The sequence below is a fragment of the Papaver somniferum genome, chromosome 7, assembly GCF_003573695.1.
Source record: "Papaver somniferum cultivar HN1 chromosome 7, ASM357369v1, whole genome shotgun sequence".
Lineage (NCBI taxonomy): Eukaryota > Viridiplantae > Streptophyta > Magnoliopsida > Ranunculales > Papaveraceae > Papaver > Papaver somniferum.
Genome location: NC_039364.1, coordinates 164,282,236 through 164,293,501, shown reverse-complemented (window position 1 = coordinate 164,293,501; position 11,266 = coordinate 164,282,236). Strand labels below are relative to the sequence as shown.

Below are 11,266 nucleotides of genomic sequence, written 5' to 3'. Positions count from 1 at the left end.
CAGGTCTGTTGAATCCTTTACCAATCCCCGATGATGTGTGGCTTGACATATCGATGGATTTTATTGATGGTTTTCCTTCTTCGAACCGGAAAAATTCAATTTTGGTTGTGATTGATCGGTTGTCTAAATACGCTCATTTTATAGCACTAAGACATCCATACTCAGCTAGCTCGATTGCAGAAATATTTGTGAAAGAAATAGTTCTCTCCATGGCATGCCAAGAAGCATTGTTAGTGACCGTGATCCAATTTTCTTAAGCAAATTTTGGGAGGCTTACTTTTCTCTTCAGAAGACACAATTGTGTCGTAGCTCGGCTTATCATCCACAATCTGATGGACAAACTGAAGTCACAAACCGTACATTGGAATGTTATTTACGGTGTTTTGCTGGGATGAAGCCAACTGATTGGACGAAATGGCTTCCATGGGCTGAATGGTGGTATAATACCAGTTTTCATTCCGCTATTCAGATGACACCCTATCAGGCTTTATACAGTCGTCCTCCGCCCACTATTTCCTCTTATTTGCCAGGCTCTTCTTCTGTTCATGATGTGGACTTATCTCTTAGGGCTCGTGATCATACACTTACACTCCTGAAGTCCAACTTGCTTGCTGCCCAAACTCGTATGAAGCACTATGCTGATAACCATCGAACCGAACGACAATTTTCTGTTGATGATTGGGTTTATCTTCGCCTGCAGCCTTATCGACAGACGACAGTAGCTCACAAATCCTTCTCTAAACTATCTCCTAAGTTTTATGGTCCTTATAGGGTTATTGAAAAGATTGGTTCTGTCGCTTATAAGTTGGAATTTCCAGCCACCAGTCGTATTCATCCGGTGTTTCATGTTTCGCAACTTAAACTTAAGCTTGGTAACCATGCTTCCTTGCAGCAATCCTTACCTGCTATAGTTGATTATGGGAAATGGGAACCAGATTCGATACTTGAGCGTCGAATTTATAAGAAAGGTGATAGTGCAGGGACAAAGTGGTTAATTAAGTGGAAGAATCAACCCCATGAAGACGCAACCTGGGAGGATGCAGATGACTTCTTGGTTCGTTTTCCAGAGTTTGAGGCTTGAGGACAAGCCTCATTTCAAGAGGGGTAGGATGTTATGGTACCAACACCTATTCCTGGTAGAATCCTTAATTAGTTTCCTTCTTTATTTGGTATAATTCAGTTTCCTTATTTAGTTAGAACTACTTTACTTGTTTCGCACTTATTGCTGGCCATATATATTTGGCTCTCGAGTTCTGTAAGAGTTAACAAGTTTTAAAGAAACCAAACTCTTATTCAACTTCTTTTCTTATCTTCCTTGTTCCTCTGTTCTCCTCTTCTCAACTTGTTCTAACTTAATTCTCGTGTGTTTAACCCTCACCAAAAGGGTATATCAAGTTATTCAAAAGTCTGTCCATTGTATTTGGGATTAGAACCCTAATACCCTCTATTTCTTCTCAAACTGAAGCTTCACTGTGTCCCTTGAATGCTTCCATTTCTTCCGCAGAAGGCGCTGTACTGAAGGCAACTGCCAATGTCCATTCAAGAATTTTGATGGCTGCAATAATGGGGTAAATGGTAGGGGTTATGCTAAGGGGTCTTTCTTCCGTCATCTACAAGACATGCATCTCTTCTCCGACAACAACAAATGCATTTGTAGGAAGTTGATATCTACGGACTCGCAAGTTTGCCTTGCTTGGGAGAAGGTTCTTCTTATTTTGCGAATGTGGCTTTGCGGCAAGTGTATGCACATGCACACTTGGAAGATTCCCTGTAAAGGCCAGGATGGTTCTGTCCACAACGATGTCATCGCAGGTCCTCTCAATGACGGTACTGTAGAGTTCCTGATTCACGGACTGGTGCAACTTGCCGAGAACAGTGGTCGTAGAGATTTGTGGAAGTTCTACTGTTGATGTTACAACACCCGATGAGCTAGGCATTGCAGGCGGAAGTTTAATAGGGAAGGATGATTGTATTACGGAAGTTGAGCTGTGTTTACTTTCCCCGGAACTGCTTAATGCAGCCTTCCAAAGACAGTTCACTACTGTCGCCTCCATCCCCATCAGTGCAGGATCAGCTTCTCGAGGGTCTTGAAATCCAGTCGTGACAAGGTATTAGTTAACCCAACTAATCTATCTTCTTGGATACAGCTTATGCTACTGCCTGTTTGTACCCTGTCCTTGTATCGTCCTAATAGGAAACGTCTTCAGGTGGCAGCGATTCATCAGGCTCGGTCGACGTGGAAGGAGCCCAATGGTTGTTACACACTGCTCAACAGGTTGTTGCACTCACTAATTCGACAGCGGACTACCAAACAGGACAACAAAAACAAGCCTCAATCTGCCAATTTAAGCGCCTGCCAAAAGAAAATAAGTTACGGGCATTATGCTGCGGAAATTCGTGTGTTGTCATCTAACGGTGTTTCTCCCCGCAATGAGAATACCTTGACTGAACTGCAAGCCAAACACCCATCTGCTCCTCCACCTTCTATCCCTAATGAGGATGTTAGTTGTGACCCCATTACGGTTGATTCGAAGGGAGTCTTTGGTGCCATTAAGAGTTTCCCAAAAGGCACTTCTTGTGGTTGGGACGGTTTGCGTGCACATCATCTAATTGACGCGTTGAGTGGGGAAGCAGCTGCAGTTGTTGATGAGTTATTGGCATCAATTACAGGGGTTGTCAACCTTTGGTTGGCAGGAAAATGCCCTAATACTCTAGGTGAATACATTGCTAGCGCACCTCTTACACCATTACTCAAACCCGGGAAGGCCTCAGGCCTATTGCGGTTGGTACCATTTGGCGTCGATTGGTCTCTAAGGTGGCTGCCTTCTCCGTCAGTAAGGCTATGGCTTCTTATTTAGGGGATCAATATCAATTTGGAGTTGGTGTGCTCGTTTGAGGCGAGGGTATTTTACATGCCGTCAATGGGTTACTGGAGTTGAAAGGTGATTCAGATAAGATGTCAATGTTGCTTATTGACTTCTCTAACGCGTTCAACATGGTGTGTAAATCTCATCTCATTAGGGAGGTCCGACTTCAGTGTCCAGGTATTTCTCGGTGGGTTGAATTTTGTTATGCCAGGCCTGCTAGACTTTATTATGACCAATATATTTGTCTTCTGCACTTGGTGTTCAACAAGGCGACCCTCTGGATCCCCTTTTGTTTGCTCTGACACTTCATCCTCTTGTGAAGTCAATTGATTCTCGTTGTAAGTTTGATTTGCACGCCTGGTACCTTGATGATGGAACTATCATCGGTGATACGCTTGAGGTGGCCAAAGATTTGAGTATTATAGAATCCGAAAGAAAGGCCGAGTAGGGGTCTACATCTTAATATTAAGAAAACTGAAGTATTTTGTCCCTCAATTGGTCCACGAAGCTATGATGAAGGCGTATTCCCCATTGATATTGGCAGGCCCAGTAATGACGTTAAACTTTTGGGGGGACCTGTGAGCTTGGAATTGAATTTCATGAGTGACATGGAGTTGAGCAGGGTGAACAAGATTATTCAACTTATGTCAGCTATAAAAAAACTTAAAGATCATCAAAGTGAGATGTTGTTACTTCGCAACTGCGCCGGTGTGTCCAGATTATATTTTTCAATGCGAACTACCAATCCTGCAGCATTACAACATGCTACTGATCTATTCGATGACCATATACTCAAGTATTTGAGACTTTTAATCACCAATGATGGAGCTGGTTTTGGGACTTTGCAACAAAGACTGGCTACCTTTCTTATCAAAGTTGGCGGACTTGGTAGTTACACTATGGCGAACACTCGCAATTATTGTTTTCTTGCTTCTCAGAGTCAAACTACTTCAGTGCGAAAAGTGATATTTGGTAATCTATTCTCTACAGATAATGGTTCTTCCTATCAGTTGGCTCTTCAAAACTTCATTTAGGTATGTGGTTTGCCTTCTACTTACTGCGTCGATGATACTGCCCCCCCTTTTATGCACTTCTTGGCAGTCACTTATTTTGATAAAGTTAAGAAGAAAATTGCTGTCCAATTTTCATTGTCTGCAAGAGACTCCATACTGTGGCAATGTAACCGGGTTAAACATGCACAAGATTATCTTTTGGTCGTCCTCATCAGTGGGGTAGATCAGTGCCTTGGGGCCAGACAATTTAGAGAAGTAATCTGCTATCGGCTTGGTATCCCCTTGTTTTTCGAAGATGGTTTGTGCTCTTGTTGCAATAAGCCTATGAATATTTTTGGTTGTCATGCACTCCATTGTGCTAAAGATGCGGGGCTCAAGTTTCTCCATGACCTGGTTCGTGATGTAATTGCAGATAGTTGTTACAAAGCTGGTGTGCCTATGCGTATAGAAGTTTCTTTGGGCTTTTTGTCAGATAGTAACAAGGATTTACGTCCAGCAGACATCCTTGTCCTTAACTGGAAAACGGCGAAGATGTTTGCATGAATGTCACAAGTGTCTCGCCCTTTACTGAGGAAGGGGTTCGTTCTTTCGTTCCAGATCAAGCCATTTCGAAAGAAATTATACGTAAACGTACTAAATACTTAGATGAATGTGCTTCACATGTGTATGGCTTGGGTGTTTTAGCTTTCATTACCTTGGGAGAGCTCGGTAAGGATATGGTTTGTTTTTTTAAGCGTTTAAATAACTGTTTAATTAGTTAGTAATGATGCTGGTAGTGGTCTAGGCAGTTTTATTTTTCATAGGTTGGGTGTTGCTATTCAAAAAGGGGTTGCTGCCCAGCTAGTTGCTCGGTTGCCAACTAAAGCTTTGTACGAATCTTGAATCCTTTCAAGACATTTTAATTAATTAATTAATTACAATAATAATAAGTAAATCAATTACATGAAAAAAGGAAAAACAAATTAAAACAAAAAATCATTTGAAAATGAAAAATAATACTCCCTCCGTTTCTGGAAAAGTGAAACGGAGGGAGTAATTTAAGGGTAACTTTCTTTTCCAGAAACGGAGGTAGTAATCTTTAGGGGATGATTATAATTTAAGGGTAACTTTTGTCATTATAAAATAAAGTAAGGATAGAAAGGGTAAATCAAGTATTAAAATTAGGTAAGACCAAAGTTTATGCTTTTGTAGATTTTAAAGGATAATGCTAGACACACCCATAAAATATCCCGAGAGGGGATCGTGTGGTCTCCCGAAGCGCTTCTCTACATTGGGATTAGAAAATGGTTAAGATGAGCTCCACTCTCTCTCTTTCGGTCGAGAATTTTATCGGGATAAAATGTCGGTATTCTTAGCATTTTTGGTTTTAAAAGCTCTTCCTCCTCAGTTTTTAAAAATTGGGAAATTTTGAAAATGCCTCTGATAAAGAGTATTTTAAAAATCTTTTACCAAACAAAATTATAACCATATACATGTTTTGAAAGTGATTTTTGGAAGAAAAAAAACAAACAAAAACATTACGGAACCCGGTCTAAGATGGTCCATGTCTGATTGCTCCCCTGGGCATATAATTGAAATGATCTTTTGAAGTAGGTCAAACTGAAACTGTGACCGGCCACACATGCCTCTTCACCTAACACAAGTAGATGCATATCCCACGTGCATCCCCAACTTTTAATGTCCCACGAGATTCTTGCCTATCATTTTGAGTAATACTCTTTTAATGACTAAAAGACTCCATATAAACACACAAACTTTACACTTCATTTCTCCATTAGTTATTCTACATCTTTTCTTCAAACTTCATTTCTTATTCACCAGCAAAGCTAGTTAGATCAAACCAATAAAAAATGGTAGTGAAAGTATATGGAACGGCTATGGCATCCGCATCGAGAAGAGTCCTCAGTTGCTTAATCGAAAAGAATGTGGAATTTGAGATCATACCTGTTGATTTGATGAAAGGCGAACATAAGCAACCTGAATTCCTCAAATTGCAGCCCTTTGGAGTTGTCCCAGCAATACAAGATGGTGACTTCATTCTCTATGGTAAGGCATAAAGTACATATTCCCATGGCATGACACTGTTCATTCGCTAATTAAGATACTGAATTTCAGTTCTTGTTTGATTATTCATTCCCTGACTAAGATTCTGCATTTCAATTCTTGTTTGTTCAGAATCAAGGGCGATCATACGGTACTACGCGGAGAAGTACAGGGAACAGGGACCAGATTTGCTTGGAAAGACAGTAGAAGAAAGGGCCGTAGTAGAACAATGGCTAGAAGTTGAAAGCCAGAATTATCATCCACCCATATACAACTTAGTAAAGCATCTCCTATTTCATCCAAAGATGGGATTGCCTATTGATGAGAAGCTAATGGAAGAGAGTGAAGAGAAGCTTGGCAAGGTTTTGGACATATATGAAGAGAGGCTTTCAAAGAGCAAGTATTTGGCTGGAGATTTTTACAGTCTTGCTGATCTTACTCATTTACCTTTCACACATTACTTGGTGAATGATATTGGTAAGGCATATATGATCAAGGACAGGAAACATGTGAGTGCTTGGTGGGATGATATTACTAGCAGATCATCTTGGAAACAGGTCCTTGAGATCTAAGAAACGGAAAAAAACCATTCAAGTTGTAGCTTGAGGTCTCTCTAGCAGTCTGTTCTCATTTTAATAAAGAGGAATTGATGTTTTAGTTGTTTCTGCTGTTGTATCTCAATTCTCAACAAGTATCAGGAATTCATAAACATTTCTACTTCCCCACAATTTCAGTCATGTTCTATTGACATTAAACGAGTTTGAATCTCACTGCAGCCACCGTCTTTATCACAGAACTGTGTAACATTTTCTATCTCCCCTTCTGTGAGCAAGAAAAAACATGGATGTGAATTTCAGTCAACTGCGACAGATATGATAAAAAAAGAATAATGTATTTCATCAGTCAAATTACAGTGTGATATGTCGCTATTAGATGATGATGGCGATATTACAGAATTAGTAAGGTAGCATCGCTTGGTTTCAAAGTCAAAGAATAGAACAGCAGTCCCAGCAAGAAATACTACAACCTCCAATGAGAAATAGCTGGTGATTGGTGACGTCCATGTAGCATACCTACTGCCGCCATTGGGCATTTAGTACCTCCTATTACAAACTCTTCTGTTATGATCCCACTATCCAGAACAGAAGAGTTTTGTTTTCATTCAAGCTCCATGTTAGGTATTGACTAGCGGTTACATCTAATCCAAATGGTAGCACCATACATTAGATGATTTCAATACAGTATAACCACCAAAGTATACCCGTAGTTTAAGCAGTTATCAGGTTCTCGATGAATTGGATATCCATAAATCCTGTAGATTTTCAAGTATAACCCAGTGAACTGGAACACAATTCATAGGGAACACATGTTTTTCACTTCGATAAAGATAAAGCAAAAGAAAAGGTTTGCATAAAAAAATGTAGTTCAAAACTGGAAAACACAATTCATAGGGAACACATGTTTTTCACTTCGGTTAAAGATAAAGCAAAAGAGAAGGTTTGAATCAAAAAGATTGTAGTTTAAAACTGGAGGAACAATCATGTGAAACATAAGATGGAAAGGTAAAACTAAATAGAATGGACTTGCCTCCTTCAGTGGTTATCTGAAACTATGCCCCAAAGTGTAATGCTGCTCCAACTAGCATACCTGCAAAAACAACACTAGGAATCATGCCTTCTTGATTTAAAGAAAGGCCCGATTCAGCCTGCAACTACTGGTCCAACAAAAGACAAAAGCATCATCTCCATTACTTTTGCAGCTTGAACCATCTCAGCATACGTACAAGCTCAAATGGTTTCAAAACTGAATTCAAACTGAAATTTAAAGCTCAAGTGGTTTCAAAACTCAATTCAAACTGATACTTAACCCCTAGTGTATAAAAGCTTTCAAATTTTTGACGAACTGGATATCCACAAAAACTGGAAAACACAAGTCATGGGAAACACATGATAAGTAAAGGAAAACTAAATAGAGTGGACCTGCCTCCTTCCGTAGTTTTCTGAAAATATGCCCAAGTGTATGCTCCAACTAGCATACCAGCAAAGACAAAAGCATCATCTCCATTGCTTCTGCAGCCTGAACCGTCCAAGTACAAGCTGAAATGGTTTCAAATTTGAATTCAAACTGAAATTTAGAGTAAACAGCATAGTACTCAGCACATACAAAAGAAAGCAATTAATCAACAAAAATGGAGGGCAAAGAATTATGCCAGCTTTGAAGTAATACATTATTAGATTAGATTGAGGTTCAGCTACAAATAGGGCAAAGAACTAACCCATTTTCATTACAATCAGGACATCTAACAACTACTTTCTTAACAATTTTACAACTCCCATTACAAGTAAAACATGGTAAAAACCTAACACCACCACACCCATCACAAACAGCACCACCAATTTTAGTTTTTGGCAAGCCTTCAAGTAACTGAATCAAACAACCCTGTTCATGGATTCTAAATACCTCCTCATATCCACCAATATATCTTCCTTTAATGAAAACCCTAGGTGGTACTGGCATTACATTTCCTTGTTTATTACTACTATTAACTCCTTTCAGCAATTCTTTCAATTCTTCTCTGAAACCTCTATCCATTGATATATCTCTTTCAGTAAACACAATCCCTAATCCCTCAAAAACTGCTCTCACTGCATTACAATCTTCAAATGTTTTTCTTACACCTCTTAATGTTGTTGTGTAAATAACCACTCTGTTTTCTCCGTTCACCGTACATTTCTTCTCAAATTCATCAGCATCGTAATACTTTTCAGTGTCTTCACAAGTAGAATCTCTCTGAAATTGACGATGATTAGGGTTTGAATTTTCCTTATTAAAGAGGACCAAACGAGGTGACCTCGAGATACGTGAATCAAGTTCTGCGACGGTATCAAGCAGAGAAAACGAGGGTTTCGGGTTGTTGATAGGAGAGAAACGAGCAGATTCAGAATCAAGACCAGCCATGAGTTCCCACGAGTTAATAACTTCAGGAACAGGTTCAGATCGAACCGATTTAGCTTCAGAAAGTGGACTCGTTTTTAAGAAGGACCCAATAAATCGAGGTGGTGTTGGTGGGTTTTGCTCTGTAGATTTTTTTGTTGAATCTACTGTTAACAAACCATATGTTGTTGATGTAAGAGACACAAAATGATGACCGATTCCTGTCGATCCACCGATTTGAGTAAACTCATCATCTTGATCGAGTAAGGATGAAGACGCACAACCCATTGTAACTCAAATGGTTTATGACTGACCAAATAGCGAAAACGGCTTGACTCGGTTGTGACTCGCAAGGTATTTTTTGAATCTTGAGGCAGAGCTCTGCGAAGAAGACGAAGTAATGAATGTTGATTCAGGGGGAAGTGTGTATTATTAACTGAAGAAGAGAAGTCAACGAAAATATATTTGAATTTTGAAGAGATTACTGATATTGTACGACGTGGTATAGATATTAAGGTTGTGACAGAGTATCTTAGCTGTAAGATATGGTTTAAGAGTGAAAGTTGGTTTTTGTCATACGTTGAAGTTAGGGTTTGTAACATTATTAAAATAAAACTGCTGTACATGGTGAAGAATCCAACGGTTCCGATTTTGTGTAACTAACGGTGGATATTTCTATACGTGTAAATGGACGTGTCAGAAATTCAAATAAAAGTAGCGCGCTCCTCGAAAAAGAGGAAAAGTGTGTTTCTAGTAACCCAATTTTAGTTAAGGGCTACCCTTTTTTTTGTATTTCTGTCCAGACAATTTAATTGCAGATCAAAACAAAGCACTACTGATGAAACGGGAAGCATCCCCACTTTTATACACCATAATTTTACATCCCTATGTGTCATTCTTATCCATCGTAGATTTCATCTCCACCCTACCCACCTAGAAAATACAGGGGGTTCGCTTTAAAAGTGAGTCAATAATACAAGGACACATAGGGATGTAAAAAATTTTGGGTATAAAAATGGGGGATTTTTAGCATTCAGCATGGCACCCAGATTTCATCTGGACAAGCCTTTATAGACAGAGAAACTTCAAGAAAGAAAGAGGGAGAGATTATCTAAATAAATCAAAAACTTGTATATATGATCTAAGTGGAAGGGAACGAGAAACTAAGGGTGCACATTTCTCCCTTCATTATTGGTTATGTGTTTTATGCAAATTGTTATTATTTTTTTCTGAAAGTATAGCGCACACACCCCCCCCCCCCCCCCCCCCCCCCCCCCACACACCCCAGTTTCATGTATTCTGTAAAAAGAATTACATCAATCAAACACATTGTAATTGAAACACACCAAGAAATACAAATATTATGTATTCTAGAATACAACAAAAGTATTAAATGCATGTATTCAATTGAGGAAGTCTATGATGATTGAGGAATAGCCGTGCGGCTACGATGTAGTCGGATCAATACTTGAAATATTTGGGTCATATTCATATGTTGACACGTTTTATAAAGTAGAAAAAAAATATATTCAAAAACAGTTTTATCACCTAGCTATTTGTCTTTATTTTGTTGTCACCTTCTTACTCTTTCTCAAAAAGTAAAGCAGTTAAGGGGATTTGGAGCGGGGAAGTTTTTTCTTTTTTTTTTGAAGGAAAAAGAGGAAGAACCTCTTAGACTATATTAATTGGAAACCATGAACATGCTAATTCAAATACATTGGATAGATACAACAAAAAAGTAAAAAAAACAAAATATTACAACAAGATAGGAATTGTAATATAACAAAAGTACATAATTGCTGATCATAGTCGATGTAATCAAAGGGATGGTGTTTTGATGGGGGATAGGTTTTTAAGTTATTTAAAGATGGGCCACATACAAAGTGTATGTGGTCGACCACATCTTAGACAGACTGGAGGGATAATGTGAAACTTCAGATTCCACTATTTGAATTTGTTCTTATTGTTCTTCAATGAGAAAAATTACAGAAGAGAGGGATAGTTTGAAATTTCTGATTCCACCATTTGAATTTGTTCTTATTGTTGTTCAATGAGAACAAACTTTCTTTATCCTAAAGATTAGATGCTCCAGATATGAGTAATTTGAACAGTGCATCGAAATTGCAACCATACTTGGTAGTCATGGATCTTTATATGAATACAAATCTATGTCAAGTCGGTGTAAATTGCCCTTGAATATACTTGAAACGATTGAATCAATCGACATACTAGCCTTGAAGGCTATATGAAATTGAATAATCAACAAAATAAGGATTATAGTTTATTCTAGACAATAATTATTAGTATATATACAAACCCTAAATTTTGTCCATGTCTTTTAATAGATATGGTTAAGTTAGGATCTCGGCGACAAACTTAATTATAAAAAATATTTAGATCAAACTCAAA

The 11,266-nt window shown here is 38.6% G+C and overlaps 2 protein-coding genes across 2 annotated transcripts; one reads left to right on the top strand and one right to left on the bottom strand.

The window, feature by feature from the left end:
• Positions 1-5,614: 5,614 nt before the first annotated feature.
• LOC113298967 (glutathione S-transferase F9-like) lies at positions 5,615-6,651 on the top strand. Its single transcript, XM_026547868.1, has 2 exons — positions 5,615-5,926; positions 6,056-6,651. Exons 1-2 carry the CDS (start codon positions 5,731-5,733, stop codon positions 6,493-6,495), a joined length of 636 nt encoding a protein of 211 aa, XP_026403653.1. The 5' UTR covers positions 5,615-5,730; the 3' UTR covers positions 6,496-6,651.
• Positions 6,652-8,135: 1,484 nt separating this feature from the next.
• LOC113298966 (uncharacterized protein At5g39865-like) lies at positions 8,136-9,261 on the bottom strand. Its single transcript, XM_026547867.1, has one exon. It carries the CDS (start codon positions 9,143-9,145, stop codon positions 8,171-8,173), a length of 975 nt encoding a protein of 324 aa, XP_026403652.1. The 5' UTR covers positions 9,146-9,261; the 3' UTR covers positions 8,136-8,170.
• Positions 9,262-11,266: the final 2,005 nt, after the last annotated feature.

Excerpts from the sequence above, each read along its gene's own strand:
- LOC113298967 (XM_026547868.1), top strand. The coding sequence starts at position 5,731 with ATGGTAGTGAAAGTATATGGAACGGCTATGGCATCCGCATCGAGAAGA. Across the intron at positions 5,927-6,055 it reads TGGTGACTTCATTCTCTATG|AATCAAGGGCGATCATACGG; the intron begins GTAAGGCATAAA and ends TTGTTTGTTCAG.
- LOC113298966 (XM_026547867.1), bottom strand. The coding sequence starts at position 9,145 with ATGGGTTGTGCGTCTTCATCCTTACTCGATCAAGATGATGAGTTTACT.